Raw genomic sequence first — 23,324 nt, forward strand, 5'->3', positions numbered from 1 at the left:
TGGAGACCACACCCTTCTGTGCCAATTCAGAATTCCTTTATAGCTCATCTGTCCTCTCTCGGGGTGCTCCTGTCTCAAAGGAAGTCATCCTCCTACCCCCCATTCTCCAGCCCCCACAGGACACTGCTCCTTCCAGGTTTTGCTCCATTTCTTCACCCACTCCTTCCTCTGTTTATAAATACACTCAGGACTTCCTCTCCTAAAAAATGTCTTTCCTCATTCTTTCTGCCATCTCCAATTCTTGTCTTTTCTCTCTTCCTTCTCTTACTCCCAAAGTTTTCAAGAAGAGTATTCATCAGACATTTTTTCCATTTCCTTCGATTACTCTTTGCTCCATACAATCAGGTGTCTAACCCTACCATTCTATTGAAGCTGTCACAATGACATCCTCAGTGGCCTTTTCTCATTCCTCGAACTTGACCTCCCGGCAGCATGTGACATGGGGACAGGTTTCCTCCTTTTTGACACTCTCTGCTCCATGGACACCTGTGATTCCATGCAGCCCTGGTTTCCATTCTGCCTCTCATGCTCCTCCTTCTCCAGCTCTTCTGCAGGACCCACTTCTTCCTTTTAGCTTCTGCATGTGGGGAGAGGAGTCCCCGAAGCCGCATTCCTCAGGCCCCATGCTCACATTCCTCTAAACTTTCCCACCAGAATTTGCTCACACTCCTGGGACTCCGGCTTACACAGCTGGGCTGAAGACCTAACAGTCTGCATCTCCTGCCCTGACTGTTCTGACTCTTGGTACCATCTTCAACAACTTGCTAGAATCTCTTCCCAGATGGTTCACTCTCCTCTCGAAATCAACATAGCTAAACCTATCTGATGAAAGAAATCGTGTGAGCCATGAATACTTCAAGCTTTCATTTTTAGAAAAATTATACGTATTTATATATCTGCTTAGATAGTCTCAGTTCTATCTAAAGAAGCAGCAGAGAAAAGAAATGAAGACTAGGAAGTGATTTTAAGTTCATGGCTTACTTGTGTGCCACTGGTAGAAGCAAACTAAGGAAAAAAGTGGGAAATTTGCAGGTAATTTAAATTTTATTTTGTAAAGGAAGTTTATGTCTCTAATAAATTTAATTTGTTTAAAAAATATTCTTTGTTTAGATATACAATGAAGATGAATTAAGGTTTTCAGACATTTATGATAAAGTACCAAGGCTTTCCTTGGTGTGTTGAGTTACTTACGGATTTAATTAAAAAAAAAATTCTCACACCAACAAAAATTTAGTGGATTTTAATGTGATATAATTTGGACATTTCACCAATATAAAATCCAACATTTCATTACAGATGATTTTTAATCTAGGAACTAATTAAAAATTAAGCAATCAATTTATTAATGCCAGGATTTCTTGGCAAAATTTTTTTTAATCACTACTTTTTTAATGGGCTGGGTTTTAGCTTCTAAAGTCATTTAATTTTTCAGGAATCATCTGAAGCTAAAGAGAAATGATACAACCTTTGAACTAGCAAAGAAAAAAAAGCATGGACATTTCTTGGTTGTCTGCAGCCATCACCTGCTCTCCTAAAGGCCATAAGTAATTTAAAATATCTTACTTATCTGATGAGTTTTAAGATTGCCCTCAGGTCCACTAATGCTGAGGGCTCTACCAGGCTAGATCTAACTCTGTTTCTCCTCTATTCTTTTGGTTTTGGGGGTGATGAATTAGCTAAGCAGTAGAAGTAATATGGGAAATGGAGAGCCAGGCTAACTTGCAAATGAGTGCTTGTACTCAACACTGATGATGTGGTCTGCCTTGTGATTGCATCCAACCAGTCATGTCCGTGAACACCAAGAAAAAAATCAGCGAAAAGTTAGTTTCATCTCATCAACCAGTAGGATCGAAGCTGTCAGATGTAAATTAAAGGTTTCCCTGCTCTCCTCCGAAAATAACTTTCTGCTTCAGGACAGTTGCATTAAAATATAACAAAATGAAAACTTACTGATCTTTGTCCAGCACACAGAAGGAATCCAAGAAGGGAAAATTGGCAGCTATACTTTCAAAGTCTTCTTGGGAGATGTACCCATCATGGTCATGGTCATAGTTTCTAAATACAGACTGCAAAGGAAAGACAAATATTTATTGAATGACTATTTATGAGTCAGGCTCTGAACTCATTATTGGGAAAGCAATGATAACTCGCGTATTATTCTTTCTATCAAAGAGCTTGGAATCTAGCGGGAGATAACAAAATCAAGAAGATTTATGGTATAACAAGATAAGCTCAGTGCTGAGGATAAAAACAGAGTGCTCTGCGGGGAAGAGGGAAGGAGATTTTAAAAGGTTTTCTGGAGAAAGTGAGGTCTAAACTGAAACCTCAGGGTCAAGCAGGAGTTAGGCTTGTTGAATTCAGAAATGCCAATATTATGACAATAGGAAATGAAGCTTTAAAATGTATAATTATCTCAAAAATTGAAGTATACATTTAATGCAATTCCAATCAAATCCCACTGGGAATTTGTTTTAAATGAACAAATTGATTCTAAAGTTCAAAAAGAAGTGAACATGTTGAGAATAACCTAAAATTGTTTAAGATGAGAAATAATGAGGGAGAATGTGTCCTACAAGAAATCAAATAATCTACAAAACTACATTAATCAAAACAACATGGTATCATAACTTACTGCAGAGAGTAAAGTCCAGAAATGGATCCATCCAGAATATCAAAAAGTATCTTTCCAAATCCACAGGAAAATTATGGATTATCCAATAATTGCTTTTGAGTTAAATGGCTAATAATCTTACAAAATTAATTGCCCTCGAAATAAATTCTAGATGCATTAAATATTTTGATGTAAAACAATAAAGCTATAAAAGTATCAAAGGTAAATAGACGAAAATATTTGTGCTGTTTTATAATCTTTGAGTGGGAAAGGCCTTTCTTAGCATATCAAAGTCAGAAGCCATAAACAAAAATATTTTATTACAATAAAATGCAAAATATTTTAATCAAAAAAGCTTAATTAACAAATTTAAGATAAATAACAGAAAATTATTTCCAACATATATGAGAGCAAAGACACAAAAGGAAAACAGGCAATCACCAAAGTAAAAATGCAAATGGCCAAAACACTCATGGAAGATGCTCAAGTCTGCTAATAATTATAGAAGAGCAAATGAAACATTTTTTTTTTTACCTCTCAGATTGGAAAACATTAAAATAATTGATAATTTCATAGAGTATGAGAAAATAGGCCCTCTCATATCAAGTTGATGAAGTAAATAGCCACAATCTTTCTGGAGGACAATCAGTGCTTACTCTCTGACTCAGCAATTCCACTTCTTGGAATTGTTCTAAAGAAATAATTGAACAAGGTTGCTCAAAGATATACATGTATATATGCACGTGTGTGTGTGTGTGTGTGTGTGTGTGTCTATGTGGGGGTGGGGGGGATAAAGTCGTATAAAGATAATTTACAAATTATCAGTGGTTATCCCTAGAAAGTAGAATTACCAAGGCCTGAAAGTAAAACTTTGTATTTTCTATATTTTATGTAATGTTTAATTATTTACAATGATTCGGGCTTTCTTTATAATTAGAGAAACATAAAAAAGATCTTTCCATTGCCCTTTGCTAAGCTGGGTTTTCAAAAAGGTTTGTAAGTTCTCCCTGCAGACGCATGTATGCAAACATATATTTGACCTAGAGTCCAGTTAGAATGGATCTTTCTCTCTCTTCCCTGTGGTTTCTTTCTATTCTATCTATACTGTCCTAGGTCACAAGCTGCTTTAGGAGTATTTGGGGAAGTTGGCAAAGTATAAATGAACAAATTACTTAATTAAAAATATGATTGTTTATGGGGCTGGCCTGGTAGCATAGTTAAGTTAAGTTAAGCATGGTTAAGTTCACATGCTCCATTTTGGCACCCCAGTGTTCACAGGTTCGGATCCCGGGCATGGACCTACGCACCGCTTATCAAGCCATGCTGTGGCAGGCGTCCCACATATAAAGTAGAGGAAGATGGGCACAGATGTTAGCCCAGGGCCAATCTTCCTCAGCAAAAAGAGAAGGTTTGGCAATGGATGTTAGCTCAGGGCTAATCTTCCTCACGAAAAAAAAATATATATACATATGATTGTTTAGCAACGATTGTAAATTTATCCACAGATAACAGAATTGTATAGTCACAAAGCATTACATTTTTTTTGCAAGTCCCAATATCAATACTTATCCATAATTAAAATTGCTTAAAGTTAACTATTATGGAGTGCCTACTATTTATAGTCTAATATCCATATTTATACTGGGAATACAATATTTTTTGTGGAATAAAATTTAGTATGAAAATTCACAATAAAACCTAGTCTTTCATTTGATTAAACCAACAGTATGCAATTTATCAAACTGGGCCAACCTTCCCCATGAAATTGGAATCTGAGAGAAGAGAAGAGAAATGTATAAGAAAGAGTGGGGAGGGAGGAAGAAACAGACTCCCCATGTGGAGCAAAGAAAGCCTGTCTGCAGACAATGGAGTGAGCATTCAGAGAAAAGTGGATACGAGAGTAGGAGAAAGAATAGTTCTGTCTTCCATTTCCTGATTCTAGACCTTCCTGAGCTGCAACTCCATGCACCCTGGATGCTTCACCCAGCTTCCCTGGCTCCAAGTTGGCTCTGTTACTACTGCATCATCACGTGACCTCCTTGGACCTTAATTGCTTTATCAACCCCTTCCCTCACCCTTTCCAATCTTTCCTTCCTGCCTCACATGCTCCATATAACTTTTATTTCAGCACCTCGTAGTTTCCTGGATGAACCAAAATGCAGAACATTCTTTCTTTTTCTTTAAACATCCTTTCCTATAAAAAAGCACACTATATCCCACAGACTTGATCCTTTTGCATCCGAGGATGTTCCTGTTCATTAAAGTAGGTGTTTAATCAAGGATCACAGTTTCTAGTACCTGAGATGTTCCCATTTTTCCCCCATTGGCATCTCTACTCTTCTTTTTATTTGGAAACTCTGACAGAGCCTTGCCCTTCATTAAGTGATGTTTCTGACCTAAATGACATCGTGCTGCTGGGTCACAGACCCCCAAATATGTACAGCAAGAGAAACTGACCAACTTACAGGGTCTTTTCCTACCCTCAGGTAACCAATTTATCATGTATTTTATTGTGACCCACGTGAGTTTTTAATGAGTAGATTCTAATCCTCTAACAGTCCCTTGGGTTGAGGGGCAATGACAGAGGTGTCAAATGCCTGGGAAAGACAGTAGTTGGAAGTAGCTGAGAGTATTTGGGCAAGTGAGAACAGATGGATGTGAAGGGGAGAGGGGGCCTTCCTGGGAGATCCTCCCCCAGAGGCCAATGCCAGGTAGAGCTAAGTGTCTGCTAAATTGCTCCTACCTCCAGAAGGCTGTTTTCATGGACTCCATCTAATTCCTGGACAACCAGAGAATATTCTGGAAAGAGAAAGAAGCTTTCTAGTGCTCACTCTTTACTCTCCCTCAACCACTTACCTCAACTAATTTCCTTATGTGCTTGTTGATGACCGTGGGGTCTGGCTTTGGCATCACTCCTGATGCCCACTCCAGGGGCACCACGGGCTTGGTGGGCGTCGTAGGGGAGGTAGGCTGCTGACAGGAAACACACACATTTTTCAACTTTATCTGGGACTTTGAGCAATTAGGACCAGAGACATTGAGAAAGACACATAAGTCTTTTATATTAATAATACCATTAAAAACTTATGTTTATATAGCACTTAAATGTTTTGAAAACAAACGTTGATGGAATGTTTGTCAGTGGAATATTTTGTCAGTGGAATCTAATCTGTAACCAAATACATGTTTGGATACGGCGTTTTGTTTTGCAGCAGCCTGGATTCTATTATTTTAAATGGAAAAAAAATATATTGCTCTCCCAGCCCATCCAAAAATCCTATCCAAGTTCCCCAAATATTACTAACACATCCTCAAACACCTATATAACAATCCGTACAGACTTTTGTATGATACAAAATATATAAAACACTAGTCATCCAATTCTCTAATACTTGGTGTTAGCGATAAATTAGTAGATGTGTGCAGTAAATGGGCCCCAGTGCACAGCCAAGTTTATATCCTTATGCCAGAGTCTCTCTAAACATGCTTAATGGCTTCTGACTGGCTAATCATTAAGTCTTTCTAGCGCTCTTTGGTGAACTTGCTTTCTCCACAGGTTTTTCCAGGTTCTTGGGAGATATTTTCACTTAATAACGCGGAGAAGATGGTGGCAATAATGCATAACATGTTTGTACAACACAAGCGTGAAACACAACCCTATAGGGAGACCAGCCAAGAGTGCTGTGCACCTTATATCCCCCCTCTGGGACCCTCATACAACGTAAATGTTCTTGCTGGTGCATGCATGCAAACCTGTATTAGCAGGCTTTTTGATTGATACGGAATTGGGAACAAACATTTTTGCAAGATGAATTGAGGAGTAACTGTGCTGATTTAAGCCCCTAACAATGTTGTGAGGTGGCTGTTGCCAGTATCCTGTGGGCTACCAGCATGACCAAAAATTACCTGCTGTCTGGATATGGTCACCCACACACTGACACACTCACACACACACTTGCACACATCATGGCTCTTTCTATCAAGCTTTTCATCTTGTTGATCTCATAAAGGATAAACCCACAGTTCCCAAACTGTACAGCAAGGTGCACTGCTCAAAGCGTTGCAGCGAACTCAGAGGGGTATCAAAAGGTATTTCAAACTTCCAAGGGAAATACAGCAATGTTCAGTATTTGTAGCACACCGCGCAATCTACCAGCTTGAAGTAGTTCACAATCCACCCATTAGATCGTGCTATATTTCTTTCAATGATATCTTATCTTTATGAAGCAAAAAAATCAATGTAGGGGGCTAGCCACATGGCGCAGTGGTTAAGTTCAGCACGTGCCACTTTGGGGACCCAAGTTTGAGGGTTCAAATCCTGGGAGCAGACCTACGCCACTCGTCAGCCACGCTGTGGCAGTGACCCACATACAAAATAGAAGATTGGCAAAGATGTTAGCTCAGGGCTATTCTTCCTCAAGCAAAAGAAGAAAAAAGAAAAAAAATCAATGTGGAACAAGAAATAGGAGCAGCAGAACGAAATTTAATTCCAAGATTTAAGAAATTGTACAGTGCCCAACAGGTACACACATTCATTAGTAAGTAATTGTGGTTATTTAATAATGAAATAAAAAAAATTTTTTCAATATATGTATGTTATTTTTTCAAGTGGGTACTAAGTCATTAGGACATAAAATGTTTATTAAGTTGCTTGGATCTAACTATTCTTTAAGTGGAACTGTTAGGTATTTCTTTTGACCTAGAGGTGAAAACATAATTTAATTAAGCCTTTTTGGTTAGAAATTAGTGTTGAGGTTTTTATTTGGAAGCAAGAGTGTGAAAAATCTAGACATGAAGTAAAACACAAAGAAGAGTGAGGCACAAAGGGGGTCACTATGAACAGAAAAAGGGGGAGAACCTCCGCACTAACTATTTAGGGGACATGAGTTGGCACCACTGTAAGCACATTGAAGCTACGGGGTCTCAGTAATATCATCCTGACTGGAAATTTTTCCCTAGAGCACATGTCAAACACTAAGCACAAAATAAGATGACATTCCCCTTTGAGAAGAGACAGAATGGCATTGGGAAACACATTTTCACAGATTCATAGGATTTTAGCATTCGAAGGGGCTTTGAAAGTGTCTGCTTTTACAAATGAGAAAAAGACTTTCTATGTTTGAGGGAAACGTCTCCTAAAATTGGCAACAATTTATCTTGAAAATAAACTAAAGTAAATTTAAAGAACACAAAGAGAGCAAGTGTGATAAATGGACGTTCCTACCCTGTTCCTGTTACAGGGGTGCTGGGAAAATAACAGCCAGCGTCTCTCGGTAGAAAAACCACAGATGTTGAAGACAGACAGGCCTGAGGCCGAATCTCAGCTCTCCCACTTACTGGCTATGTGGTGCACGTAGGACACCTTTGCTCACCAGACTCGGTTTCCTTAACAATGTGAAAGAGATAACATGTATATGATGCCCTGCCAGGCATCTAATAACCAACTGGTAGTAATGAAGGTGCCTAGTTACAGGTACAGGAAGGTGTCGGGAGGTGGAAATGCTGTGTGTGCACGTACGGTACAGCTAACCACACCACGGCCAGCTTCATCACACCAAAGCTATGGAATGAGGGTGGAGCTTACACATTCCTTTTTCTTCAGTAACTGGACCTTTCACTAGCTCTCTCTTAGCCATGTTAACTTTGAAGACTCTGGTCCCCCCTCCTCGCTTTGCCTGTTGCTGTGTCTTCTGCAGTGTCCCCAGGAAATGGGCCTCTGGTGACTGGCAGGGAGGTGATTGTGCTGATGGAACTACCACACTCACTATTTTTTTTTTTTAGGGGAAGATTTGCCCTAAGCTAACATCTATTCTTCCTTTTGTTTCTTCCTTTTTCCCCCACAAACCCTCGGTACATAGTTGTATATAGTTGTCAGTTCTTCTGGTTCTTCTATGTAAGCCACCGTATGCAGCATGGCTACTGACAGACAGTGGTGTGGTTCCGCACCCGGGAACCGAACCTGGGCCACCGAAGTGGAGCGCACCAAACTTAACCACCAGGCCATCAGGGCTGGCTCGCCACAGTCACTATTTTAAGAACAGATGCTACCAGGTCAACTGACTCAGACTCAAGGCGTGCCCTCCTAGCACCAAAGAACAATATTCTCACAGTCATTCTGCCTCTTTCAGTCCGATGGTTCAGAATCACAGCAGGTATTAATAGATAGACAGACTCAGGGTCTATATAGTCACTGGCAATGTGCCATAGAGTCCAGCTGGTAAGGAGGTAATGTATAAGACCTTTATAAGAAAACTGATCTCAGGATATGAGTATGAGAAGCAAACATGGACACTTTTCCTTTCAACATGTAAACCTCATCCTCATTGTAAATTTCAAATTCACTCAGGTATTTTTTTATTAGCGCAAAACATACCTAAGATACAGTCCACTTGCTAAAACTAATGAGGGGTGCACATTCAGTAATACAGTTTCCTCAATCTCATTACATAATGTTTCATTACTAAGAGTCAGCCATCAATTAAGTGAGACACTATCTAATGTGATATTGAAATTCTGAGCTGAGTCAATTATTAGCAGAGAAATTTGTGAATTATAATGAGGGTATTTAAAATTTGTTAAATCTAATTTTACGTTAAATGGGATTTTTTTTAAATCCTGGAAAGGTCTAAATGATCTTTAGCATTACGATAAATTGTGGTTTGTTCTTTTTGGTCCTACATGCAGGTGAGTTCTCAGAGGGGACACAACACAAACAAGATCAATAATAAAACATAGTAATTGGGAATGACATTTTTCTTTATTAGCCTCTGATGTGAAGAAATAACTCTTGAACTGTCAGAGCTAAGCTGTTCCATTGGTAAAATGGGAATAATATAGATCTGGTAAAATTCTTCAGTCCTTAGATCACAAAGGACCACTGTAACGGCCGGTTACTGTAAATGACAAATCATGGTGTTTGGCACTGATACTTACAGAGAAAACAATACCTACCGATTTAGAATTTCTAGGCTCCAGCACCAGTGACAGTTTGTAAATATCATCTTCTGTGTGATAGAGGTCCAGAGAAAGCTACAAGAAATTAGAATGGATAAATAATTATGTTGGATCTTATTTATTTATTTATTTACATTGTTGAAATATTTTTCAAACTGAATGTTTAAGCCCAGTGTCCAATAATTTGAGTGAATGCAGAACAGTAAAACGATGGCATGCAGAGGTGGAAAATGAAATTTTAAAAAGAAAAAGTTAAACTTTGTGTGGTCATCAGCATCAGCAAGAACCGTTGACTCAATTCCTTGATAGTATTTATTGAGCAGCTACTAAGTACTGAGCTGGAGATAAGGGATCCTTGATGTTTATAGGCTAGAAGCAGGGGCAGATGCATAAAATAAGACTGGTAAATGTAATAAATGCTGTCTTAGAGGCTTGATTAAAGTATTATAGAAATAAAGGAGGAATTAATAGGTTTCTATTATTTTAGGGCATTGTGCTAAGTCCTGGTGATACCAAATGGTATAAAATCATTGTCCTGCCCTCAAGGGCCTGACAATTTATTTGAATAAATAGGAACTGAACACAAAAAGCTGTGTTCATATCAACAAAAGGCAACACACGCAGAGTGTGAAGTAAGTTGCCCCACTCTAAGTACTATAGGAATTATTCACGGAGGCAGCATATAAAGCATGAGGGAGAGGTTTTGGAGTCAGGTGAGCCCGAGTTTAAATGCTGAGCCTGCCACTGGTGAGCTCTGTGACCTTGAACCAGTTATTTTCTGACACTCAGTTTCCACATCTGTAAAATGGGTGTGGTCACAAAGTCCCTACTGAATTGGATTTTTATCCAGATCAAATGGAGTAATGCACGTGAAGTACTCCACACAGGACCTGGTACACAGTAAAATCTCAAGAAATGGAATTTGGTGGTGTTGATGTTATTGTTATTATTATAGCTGTTACTAATAATATTATTGTGGGTAGGGGCCACTGAAGACAGAAATGCTCAGTATGGATTCACAAAGGAACTTGTGAGTTGGGGCCTAACTGGGAAGACTTGGACAAGTAAAGAAGGGGGAGAGAAAGATCAGGGCAGGCAAGGACAAAGACAAGACCAAGATTGCAGAGCATCGATAAAGTCTGTAAAACCTTTAAATGCACGATCCCCTTCACCTGAAACAGAAGTTGTGAGACTTAGAATAAAACTGGATATTTCTCACCTATGTCCTTCAATGTCACAACACCCAGTTAATCACACGACTTCATCAGCAGCGAAGATAACCAAGTGCCCTGTCCTTTCTTTAACCATTTAGGCATGAAAAATTTCCTCTAATATGTTTTGTCTAAAGATAAGTCTTAATGCGACGGGTGGATGGGTGTGGAATGAGGGGAAGAGAAAGAAGGAGGCAACAAGAGAAAACTCAGAGGCAAAGGATGTCCTTCAAGGATTTATCTTCTTGTTCTACCTTATTTAAAAAAGAAGTTGGCATTATAAAATGTCATTTTTGAATCATTCATTCAAGAAGTATTTATTGATCACCTAATATGTGCCAGGGACCATTCTAGTCTCTGTTCTACTGACTTAATACAACATTTAAATTAAAGATTTCATACCTCAGGTCATATATAGCTTTACCTAGACATTGTCACCTAGAGTTTTTTTCTAAACATAATAAAATTGACTCGATTTTACTATAAAATTGCCCCAGCATCGTTTCAGATCATGAAAATCCAAAGTTCACAAAAAATGGACACTGTATTCACCCTCCCCTGAACAGTTGTCACTGCAACCTCCCAGGAGCTCTGCCTTTCTGCAGGAAAGGAATCATCCCCAGGTCACAAACAAATGCCTTGGGGAGTCAGCGCACCATATGAAAGAGTGAAACGGGATGCATGAAAGAGATATTTTGATAGAGACAATGGTATAAAAATATCTTCTTTGGAAAAAAGTCTTTGCAGATATAATTAACTTGGGGATCTTTCCTCTTAGCTCAACAATAAGAAAAATTTGTGATGATAGGTGGAATCTGACTCTGGATCTCTGTGTCAGGGAAGCAACAGGGAGAGGCGTGGTCTCTGATGGATGGGAGACAACCACTACTCCACTAAGGCAAATTGTTGTCAGGCTGACTACAGTTTCCGTATACTCTGATTTGTCAAGAGAAGTCAAAAATCTGGGGTTTTATATGAAATATCCCAATTTTTAAACACTAGCAACTAATAACAGAAAACTTTTATGATTCTACGTGGGCCAAATAAAACACATCTGCCGTGGGCAGTTGCCCACCGTTTTGTAAATTCCACAAAAGATTCTGCTGGTCTCTAAACCTCATGAAAGCAAGCAGCGCATCTGTCTTTTCTACCTCTGTAATCCCAGTCCCGTTTGCCACCTCGCATTGTGAGTGCTACATAAATAGAAAACCAAGTGACTTCTTCCCTCTGAATTCCTTGTTATCAGGAGTTAATCTGGATTTGATGAGCATGTTCCTTTCCTCCTAACTCGGCCTCCCAGGCCTGAGAGCACACTGATGATGATGCTCGCATCTACTGGAGATGGGATGACAGCACTGCTGGAACATCCGATCAGAAACCCAAACAAGCCACACACTGAGTAGGGAGGATGCTCTTTCAGAAGAAACAGAACATCCTTAGGTATTTTCATATGTCAAACGGACAGACACCTGACCCTATGATGGAAATATTTTAGTCTTTTCCAAATGTTTGCTCTCCATTGATTAGTGGTGGTGAGAACATGGGCAAGTCATTAATCTTCTTCAGTCTCAGTCTTCTGATCTGTAAAATGGGAATCATAAAGAATAGCTCCCTCCCAGGACTGTTGCGAAGATTAAATGAGCTTGTGTGTGTCTGATGGGGTTTGTTCAGAGGGCCACATGGATGGGAACTGCAGGGTTTGGCTTCCAGTCAATGCAGCAGCCAAACGCCACTATGCTCATCCTTGAATGTAAAGCCAGCCTCTGAGTCACGCTTGCCATCTCTCTGCTTTCCAAGCCACGATTCTACTTGCTTTCCCAGATCTCCCCTGGGCTTTATAGTCCTACACAGAGTGACCTGTTCTATTTCCTACACAACTGTTTTAGAACATAGGCAGCTTGTCAATGGGATTTCGAGAATGTTTGCTTGTGTCTAAACATATTTGAGTTTGATTGTTTCTGAAAAATGTTCTGAGTCACTATTTCAGGTTGTTGCATTTACACCCGAGCCTATCAGCAAAGATAGTTGTGGATTTAGCCGCACATTAGAACCTGCATCGCCTTGATTGGAGAATTGTGAAATAAAATACACTTGGTTATCAAATTATCTCCATTTACCATTTTTGCAATTGTTCTTCTTCTTCTTTTTTTTTATGAGACTGTAAAAATACAGGGGCTTTCCAGTCATTTGCATATACTCAGAATGGTAAACGTAACTGATAGATCTAAAAATACTATGAAAAGCATCAGACTATTTCATATACCGCAAAATAAGAAGCATCAGCTTTTAAAGCTCCCGGTTATGTGAATTGGGATCAGAGTGGAAAATGTCTTCTCCAGATCTTCCCTGAAAAGGGGAACAACCCAAATCCCAACAGTTTGGTGGTGTGCCCCTCCTTCCTTCACACGCCCAGTGCTGTTCAGGGAGCTAAGGTTACAATGATAAAAATGGTATACACAGTCCCTGCCCTCAGAGATTTTGTCCTGTAATTAATTCCATCTCTCCACATCCATGAAGAGGGAGAGAGAGAGACCTATAATTTAATTTTTACAGAAGCAAAATAAAATAAATGTCACCAATATGCCCACAATACAGAGTAAACGTCCATCCAAGGCAAACTTTCCAAGAGAGAAAAAGCCCCAGGCTGAGATTCAGAAGTTTGCCATCTGCAAGCCTTTGTCCTTTATGGATCTCAGCTTCTTCATTTGTAAAATGGGAAGAGGAAGGGGTGATGTTATACTCGCTGCTCTGTCCCAGTTACATCACAGGGTGTTTGTGAGAATCTACCAGAGAAACATGGGTGAACACTGGCATCAGTTATTACAGAAGGTCAAGCATTGCTGTGCAGCCTCTTGCACAGGGTAGGCATTTAGTAATTGTTGATTAACTTAAGAGCTCTCATTTTCTATCTTCCAGGGCTCTTAATCATATATCGGCTATCTCACCGGGACCATGTTTAGAATGGCAGAAAACTGACCTAGAGTCTCAGGGCAAAAAGAATCGCCCCTTCAGATGCATTTGGGCAGCTGCAGTCAATCTTGTGGTCCTAATCCCTACACGTGTGCGCTTCATGAAATGCTCACTGGGCTCCAGTGAATACCTCGTGGGAATCCCCTCAGTCCTCACTCTAGGAGATTAATTCCCCAGGGGCCAGAAAGAATGAATGTATAGTCCTGTGCATTGAACTTTCTCTTCACTTGTGGGGAGAGAGGAAGGATCTTGGCTTTAAATAGAAATTGGCTTGATGATCAGTGACTCATATGCAGGACTGTGCTGTCCTGATGAGCCGATGGGCTGGAACTACAGAATCTGGTTGACACTTGGTTCTTTATTCTCAAGGCTCCACCATTCCTTAAGTCTAGAATCACAGAAGTTTAGAGATGAAAGAGACCTCACAAATGAGCACAAAACCCTTTACAAAAAATCCAGAATCAAGGCTAGTTAGCAGGGAGACAAAGCTAGGTAACTGCAGAGGCAGGGCTAAAAGCTGGATCTCCTGTCTAGGATTCTCCTGTCTAGGATTCTTGCCACCACTCTATACTATATAACACTGCCAGAACTAAGTATGGTGCTTGGTGGTTTCTAAATATTCCTTCAACACCTCTGAGAGTGAGAGTGAGAGAGAGAGCAAGAGAGTGATTAAGCTGGCATCCTTTTTTCCTCTTTCCTTCCCAGCAAAAAGGAATAATTTCTTAGCTTTTATTTCTAGAGTTGAGATTTTTCATTTGCACCCCCAAAATTTCATTCAACATCTTTCAATATTGCTCTAAATATCTTTCATGATGTTGCTTGCTGCATTTACAACTCAAATTTAATTTCCCTACTCCATCATTATCTTTTATCTGGATTAGAAATTGCCCAAGTGTAGGCACCTGCTTTGTGAAGTTATCCTCCACATCATGGAGACAGCCCCGACACAGACACTTGAAACCCAGGCTGCACCTTGAGACTAGTCTGCAATTATCACCTGTGTCTGTGGGTTTGCAGTCTGATTGGGGTTGCAACGCTGGTCACTTATTTGTGGCAACAGATTTACATGGCAAATGACTAATAAATGCAGGTGCCTAGATTATTATGAGTTTTTTTTTCCCCAGTAGAGAATGTGTGATTACTATTTGTCACACAAACTCAAACCCCAGGGATTGGTATTTCTGTGTGTTGGGCACTTCTGCTTTATACTAAGCGTACAGCTAGCATTATTGGATACACTTAGGGGTTCTGTTCTTTGGTAAACAATTACCTGCTCTAGGAACAGCTTGTGAGAAGGTCTAGGAACCACACCCTTATTCCAATGTAGCAGTTCTAGGAAATTTAGGCTCTCAGAGCTTCAGAGGGACTATTGTTTTCATTCTCCATGGCCATTAAAGGAAAATAGTCAATTCAGTATTGGAGCCAAGTTTCACATGCTACCGTGTCATAAACTCAAACAGGGAAGTTGCCCCTCCACTTGTCTAAGCGAGGGTGAGAGAATTTGGTTACGCCTCTTCCCCTGACACAGAAGCCACCAATGGGAAATGTTCTCTTCTACGCTCCTGTTGTGTCTAAAAGTGCTAGGACCTGGAGACCAGCTAAAGGCGTGTGTCACAAATCCCAAAAATATGAATGGTAGGTGAACGTCTTCTGTCTGAACCACATCATTCGTAAATACAGCATTCATTTCATCTGTTGAGCTCCTAAATATGCCAGGTACCATGAGAGGTGCTGGAAAGATGTGATGTATAAGGCAGATAAACAGAAAATAAAATCTAATGCAAAGCGATACTTCGTGTAGTTAATAAATTGTCAAGTGCAAGGGCGACACATCTGACAGATGCATTACTGCTTTGGAGGGGAACAGAGAAGGCTCCAGAAAGATAGAGACTTTTGAATTTGAGCTAGTCACAGGGGTGGGTAGGGAAGGGGTTTTGCAAGAAAGTGCAAAGGCCAGGAAGCAGAAGGCAGCAGTTCGTGGTGGAAAGTATAAGTCTAATATTCTTCAAAGGCAGGTGTGATACAGGATCAAGTAATGACAAACAAGTCTAGACTGATAGTCGGAAAAGGAGTCCTGAAGGGCCTCAGATGCCAGACTGGGAACTGCATCCTGGTGGTTTGGGGAGGCTGGTGGAAGGGGCAGGGAGATCACAGAGGAGGTCCTCGCATTACTCCAGGCTTCAACTACAGCAGTACAGCAAGGGTAAAGAGAAGCAGATGAATTGAGCACATGCAGAAGGAGGCGATTAATTAGACAAGTGTGATGACGGAGAGTGAGGGGCTGAGCACAGATCTAGAGGGCGTCTCTAAGAACTCCAGAAGCTGGAGTCGTAGGGGCAGAGGTTGGGCCCCCCAAAGCAAGGGGAATATTTTTTGCCTGGCGATTTTGGTCTCAAGTCATGCTGCTTATAGGTGTGGGGTTCCCCTCCCCTCATCCTTTGAGATTTCTCCCTATCTACTGACCCTGAACTCAATCCCTGTCCCCCCACCCAGTGAACTGCTGGCACAGATCTTCCTGCATCCCCTGGGAAGTGAGGTGCAGAAGAGGTATTAGCACAAACTCCAGTTCCTTGGACTCACCGTGAGCAGATTGATCAAATCCATGTTGGGTTCTAAGTGATGAGAGGCATTCTGCAGGGAGACCAGTTCACTCAAGGTAACGGAGAGCTGGTGCATTTTCACAATGTTCACTTTGTTCTCCTCTGTCCAGTCTGGGAAAATGACATGGACTGCTATCAAGTCTTTCAAGTGTACGCCAAGGATGGGGATTTTGAAGCCGTCGCAGTCGGCAAAGGCTTTGCGGTAATTGCAGTAATTGCCATTGGAGGAGACCAGCTCTGTCATTTCATTCCAGTTCTGGGAACAGATGGAAAAGTAGACGTTTCAAACAGCCTGCCCTTCTGCCCACCCCCAGGCCCTGCAGTGTGTGGCTAGGAAATTCCTCGGCTACTGAGAAAAGTATCAATTGCACCAATGTTGATGCAGGGAACTATTAACCAGGAAAAAGAAAATTAGAAAAATGTACTAGGCCTGGCTATGAATTGGACAGCTTGTTCCATTCTGCTGCAAAACAGAAATAGCCTGCACCTCTGCCTATCTACTAGGGATGTTGGGATGTTAAATAGCATCATATCTATATAAGTATTTTGCAATTCATGGAAATATTATAGTCCACAAATACAAGCATGTATGGTATTATTTAAAGTATGTAGTATATTAAAGTTTCCTAGTTGTGCCAAGAAAGTTGCATTTGAGATATCACTTGTATGGGCCAGGAAAAGTCACACTGAGGTGTGAGATAGCTGTGGTTTTGGACTTTGCCGCTAACTAGAGGGGTGACCTTGAGCAAGTCACTTCACTTTTGGGGGCCTCAGTTTCCTTTTCTGTAAGAAAGAGGAGTTCAAATAAATAATTTTTGAAGACATACTGGTGGTTCTAAGCCCCTATGATCCTCCATTGAATTCTTATTCTTTACAATATTTAAAATGTGTTTTACTCCTTACTTGAAATTCAGTACAAAGCTAAAGGAAAATGAAACACTTACATAATGAGCCCCATTACACTTGGAATGAGTGCAGCGTTTGAGGTCAGACAGCAGTGCTTCTGTGGCTTACATCCTCCTGTTTATATGGACAAGTTATTGTTGGTTGCCTAACAGCAACCAGACCTTCTTAATAGACCCCAGTTGTGATCAGTCTACTCTTTCCCAAAGCAGCTCATGTGACTCAGATAGAGCTGTTTCCTTTCCCTGGTCCAAGGATGGGTTCTGATTTACCATCATCATAATTCCACCCCTCTGGTTTGTGATTGGTTCAGGAACATAGAATTAAGCCAATCAGTACGTAGTATTCCTCTGACAACTGTTATGGGTCCAGGGGTGGACATGTGACTTGAGATGGTCCAATCTGTCTAAAAGGGGCTTTAATTCCATGAGGGCAGGGCTGAAGAGAGAAGTTTTCCCTATCTTCAACTTTCATGAACAAGAGAAAATAAGTTTCCTGTTGCTGCAGACAGCCCAATCAGGAGGGAAGCCAGTCTGATGAAAAAAACAAACAACAAACAAAAACTGATACTCAGAGGAAGGCAGAGCAACTGAGCCAGAGCTCTAATCAGACCGTGCCTGGAGTCAACCCTGCCTCTGGACTTCCAGGTATGCGAAACGATCCATTTCCTTACTGTTTAAGCAATCTCAAGATTTTTTTTTTAACTCACAGCTGAGTGTCCTCACTGATACAGCAAAGTACACTCTTACAAGGAAATCGTTTCATAAGGATGAAATGTTCTTTTATGTTCAATAAGAAAAAAATATTATGGTGGTCTGGAAATAAATATGGCAGAAAAGCTCGGTTTGAGAAATGATCATTGTTTTTTAAAAAATATATTTTTGTTCCTGACAGCTCAGCTATAAATCTGAGGGAATTCTATACAAGGCCTACATCTCCCCTTTCTTTTGTATCTTCCACTGTGTTGAACATAGTGCTATGAATAGAGCAAGCCTTCAATGTCTTCATTTGAGGAGGGGAGGGTAGGAATGATTTATGTCTTATTCCCTTGTACCCCCCAGTGTTATCACAGTGCCTATCACATAGTAAGCATCAAATACATATTTGTTGAATATTTACAACTGCAATATGTTAATGGTATTCGAGGCATTCATATTGGGACAGTTGTCACCACTTTCAACTTGTTTTTCCAGGTGGTGTGGCCATTCCCTTCCTATTTTATCCCCCATGTGTAACTTACCATTGTCTAAGAAGAAAAATTCCTCCCTCTGAGTGACATCTGTTAGGAGTATCCTTCCCCTAAACAATTTACAAATGAATTTTTTACTCCAATCCATTGTTTACCTTTGTAACTTCTGAAGAAAGATGAGAATGGGTCTCTTTGAGGCGTGAAATGGAACTATGACTAAGGCCTCCCACCACAGCCATCAGGGTGTTAAAATTTTTGAGCTGAAGGAGCTTCTGCAATAAAAAATGTTAACATCAATACTGTGTAGCAATTTTTGAATTATTCTGACCTTTCTGAATTACAGGTGACTGCGTACAAAATTTTAATAACAAGGATCTAGGAAAAATAATATCAATTTAAAGTTAAGTACAAGTGAATTCCGCTAGAAAAATATATCAATCATTTCAGAGAAAAATAGCTACATTAAATGCGCTAAGTATTGCCAATTAAAAGCAATCTTCTTGCATGAGAAAAGTATGGTTTGTTCATTAGACATTTATGAGTAGTTTAATTGTCCTTTATATTGTGAACCCCAAATTTCCTCGACAACTTTTCTCAATAAAGAACATCTAGAATCCTTTAAGAACCCCAGTTTAATTATCAGACATACATACCTTGGCAATATTGATAAACTTTGTGATGACATCTGCTCTTTGCTGGGGGCTTGGTTTGCTAAGCACCATCAACTGGACCCACTTAGAGATTCCATTAAATAAAGCAATAGATCTCTCCAAGGTTGGGTTATTCTCCAGGCAGCCATGGATGACATAGCTTTGGTAATCGGTGAACTAGTAAAGGAAGATTCAGAGACTCTGAATTATATGGAGTCTTCGCAAAATCAGAAATTGGAATGTTGCATAGAAGAGGTGAGATATCGTTTCATATGGCGTAATGATTTCTTTCACTTCACATTTATAATGGCATCTTACAAGTTGGATATACATGTACATTTAACATGTTATTTTGTTGCATTTCACTCCCCCATACCCAGACACACACTTAACACACATCACAGTGTTGGTGGGGAGAGGAAAGGACAAGACTCCAAGTCACATTCCAGTGAGTCCCAAATTTGCTGGATCATAAGACCCACCCACGGCATTTGCTAAAATAATGGTTTCTGGGAACACCCCAGACCTAAAGGATCTGTATCTCCAGAGGAAAAACCTAAGAATCTCCATTTTGCACCCACTACTGATGATCCAGTGGTCAGGCAAGTCAGAGATACAATGGCATACATTACAGAAGAGGAAATGAATATAAATATAATGATTTCAAGTCAGAATAATTTTGTTAAGTTTTTTCAAGAAAAAATAGTAATTAAGTAAGGCAGCTCATTAGAGAAACAGACACATTTCAGGAAGTCAGCATGGATGTCATCAAATACATATGAGTCTTCTATCATATAAACAGTACAGGGGTTCCCTGTCATGGCCTGCCTGCGGGGAATCGTTGAGGTCCTCTGCTAGTAGGATTACTTGGTGAAAAGAATCAGTCTTTCAGAAATCCATACTTCTAACTTCATGTCCTTTTTTGCAAGCAATAACGTAATTCATTCCCTGGGATCTTGGAAAAGAAGGAGGAGTGACTACCCCAGAGCTTGGTGAGACAAAGACAAAGGCTGGTTGTGAACCATTGTGGAAATATTGTCGTAACTAGTGGAGAGTGCATAGGTGGTAAGGAAGAGACCACAGACAGGAGGAAGAAAAGGGATGTAGAGAAGGAATGCTATCAAGACAGAGTAGGAAAGAAAAGTTTAATTCAGGATCTCCATCCCTGGGAAAGAAACAACCTGAAGTTGAGATTCTCCTCAAAGCCTACAATTCCTATTTTCAACCTACACCCATAATTAGGCATTTACACAAATCCCGACCTAAATAAATATTTCTTCCCCCAAATGAAGGGCCTAACAAAGCATGTTCACTTGGGAGAAGTCAATGGAATGAAATAAACCTTGAATGGTTAAATCTCTGCTGAGTATTTAGAAAATCATGCTTTAATCCTATGAAAGGAGACATTGAAAATAGCGACAGAAATATAGCTCCTGAGCCATAAAATAAAGACAGGATAATATTTATCTTCGGTTAAAAGGGATTGTTCCTGTGAATTAAGGGCACTTTTCCAGTGGAGCACAGTGACAGAGGCTGCCAACACTTCAGAGTATGAAAACGCAGCTCTTGGGAAAGTTGGCATGGTGATTGTTATCCTTGGAAGAATAAATGTCAAGTTTCTTACTGAGATCCTTCTAAAAGATTTATGCTCCAGAAAAGTGAGGTGCTCAGCCAATTCAATGGGCTCCAGATGGTCAAACAGCAGACAGGCTTTTCCCTTCTTGGATATTTTTTTCCTCTGTGTGACTCTTCTCATCCAGTCATAGGAAGGACTATAAAAGAAAAGTGAGTCTGGTCAATGTGCTGAAAGCCCATTCCACTCAATGGAAGTTATTAACCTACTGACTCTGTCACTCTTGGCCTGCTTCCAGGGGCTTGTGCAAAATACACACCCTGTCCTTCATATTTGAAAAGAAAACCACTGACCCATTGCCAATAGAACATAAACTTCCAGTTATTTTTCCAGACAGGGTGGGTTTGCACTGATCCATCCAGAATCCCTTACTTGGTCTTGTGACCAGGAAGATTTGAATCACAAGGGAGAGATCAGGGCTAGGTATGTAAATTTGAGAGTTTATCGATATATAGATGGTGATTTAAGGCACATGGAAACCACCAGAAGCTGGTTCTCACATTTTGGCAACATATGGATTATCTAAAAAGCTGATTATAAAGACAGAAGCCTGGACCTAGCTGCCAGAGATTCTGATTTACTAGGAATGAACCTGAATAATCTGTATTTTTAACAACATCCCTAATGATTCCTGGATCACTCACTGTTGATCACTCTTAAAGAAGTGTTCTAGGAAAATAGACAAGAGTATGAATGTCTAGGACATAAGAGCATATATTTGAATGATGGATAACCATACTTAGGGTCATAAAATAGTTTTCTCTGTGCAAAGTCAACTAGTTGATATAAAATCCTAGCCTAATTAGCACCAATTTCCTAATAACTGAGCTAACCGGTCCATGGCACAAATATGGTCAACATTTGCACAGCCTCAGGCTGACCTCAGAAGTACCATGGTACAGGACTTCTCAAACTCGAATGAGCACATGAGTCCCCTGGGGATTTTATTAAAATGCAGTTTCCAATTCAGCAGGTTTAGGGTGGGCCCTGAGATTCTGCATTTCTATTGAGCTCCCAGGTGATGCCAATACTGCTGGTCCACGGACCACACTATGAGTGGCAAAGGCATAGGAGCCATTAACTAGATTCAGCAATTTAATACTGTATATCATTTATGTGTCAAATGCTTTCACATGCTATCTTACGTACTTATGGGATGCTTATAATAACCCCACGGGAAAGGTACTGTCCCCATTTTACAAATAAAGAAACTGAAGCTTGGAGAGATGAACTATGTCCAATGGGGCTGTGCTCACTGCAGCAAGGCTTTCCTCAAAGAAGTACACCCTGATTCTAAAGTGGTATGGGTTCAGGTCAAGTTGAGTCATCACTACTCCCTCCCCAAACAGTGGACTCATCATGTTTTAAAGAGGCTTGTGCCACACTTACATGCTGGATATGTCGATAAGGCTGATGTGTTTTTCATATCCTAGTTGACTAGCTACTTCCCGGAATTCCTCAGTCATACGGATCAAACCAAGGTCCAAATTAAACTCTGCAGGAAACTTCAGAATCCAGTACCTGAAAGGCATCAAATATTTTTGACAACTGGAAGATTTTAAGTCAGACGTCTATGGAAACCATTGTATCATTTTACAGATTACATTCAACAATGAATCCAGGACCATACCCCAAATTAGCCATCTCCCGTGTCCCATCCATCACACTGAGTCTCACTCTTCCTTCCTTCAACCAAGGACCCAAGTCCACCAATCTCACCCTGAGCCTCTCTGACTCGCTCTAGAACCATAGCTGAGAGGAAACTCTTCTCTCAACTCATGGGAAGTAGGTGGGAATGTGTACAGTGAAGGAATAGGGAAAAAATGTGCTGGCTTCATTCCCTACTCGCAATTTACCACTGCTTGATCTCTAGTCCAAAAGAAAGATAAATTTTACTCCTAGGAACAGAAGAGGGCCAATTTTAACAAAGTCAATAAAAGGAGGATCTGAGCTGATTCTGTTGTCAAACTAGGTCTGCTGCTTGGGGAAAAGGAAATTGTCAACAATTCCAGAACCAGAAACTACAGTACAATTAAATTTGTAAGTATATTTACCTTATGAAGTAGCAGATCTTTAATCGAAATTCGTTGCAACTTTCTCCACTGGCATTTCGATACGTACACTAGTTAAAGAAAAAATCCTTGCATCTTGTTTCCTTTACACACACCTTCAGCTGTTTGATCAGTTTAGATGAATTCCTAATAAGAGGGCCATACTGGGGACATTTGGGTTATGTGGACGTTCAAATGGGGAGAGAAGTGGGTTCTGATGACATCAACACTGAATAACTTAAACTTGATGTGTTATTACTCTGTGATGTATTTTTTGGTCTGGAAGGGAACGCACATAAAATTAGTTTTACCTTTCTGAGCATGTACCAAGTGATGACTGTCAACTGTAATTACAAATATACTGCCAATTATAGATAATTTAAAATTGATAGTCATGTGAGCCAAAATGATTTTGTATTTAGGATTAATGCCTTATATAAGTACTCTAATTTCTTTGGTATTTGAAAATGTCATTTTTAGGTATATTAATACATGGGTTGTGTTGTAATTTCTTCTTAAGTTTGTTTATTCATACTCTTTTTAACAAAATTT

General features: G+C 40.0%; 1 protein-coding gene across 1 annotated transcript in view; it reads right to left on the reverse strand.

Moving 5' to 3' along the window:
- Positions 1-23,324, reverse strand: part of RASGRP3 (RAS guanyl releasing protein 3) — a 37,904-nt gene that overhangs the window by 12,011 nt on the left and 2,569 nt on the right. Inside the window, exons 3-11 of the mRNA XM_058551449.1 lie at positions 22,776-22,838; positions 22,111-22,242; positions 20,713-20,860; positions 19,092-19,265; positions 18,594-18,710; positions 16,327-16,602; positions 9,563-9,640; positions 5,468-5,584; positions 1,951-2,066 (exon numbers count right to left, since the gene is read on the reverse strand). Coding sequence (XP_058407432.1) covers positions 1,951-2,066; positions 5,468-5,584; positions 9,563-9,640; positions 16,327-16,602; positions 18,594-18,710; positions 19,092-19,265; positions 20,713-20,860; positions 22,111-22,242; positions 22,776-22,838 — 1,221 coding nt within the window. The remainder of the gene's footprint in view (positions 1-1,950; positions 2,067-5,467; positions 5,585-9,562; positions 9,641-16,326; positions 16,603-18,593; positions 18,711-19,091; positions 19,266-20,712; positions 20,861-22,110; positions 22,243-22,775; positions 22,839-23,324) is intronic.

Source organism: Diceros bicornis, chromosome 12 (assembly GCF_020826845.1).
Source record: "Diceros bicornis minor isolate mBicDic1 chromosome 12, mDicBic1.mat.cur, whole genome shotgun sequence".
NCBI lineage: Eukaryota > Metazoa > Chordata > Mammalia > Perissodactyla > Rhinocerotidae > Diceros > Diceros bicornis.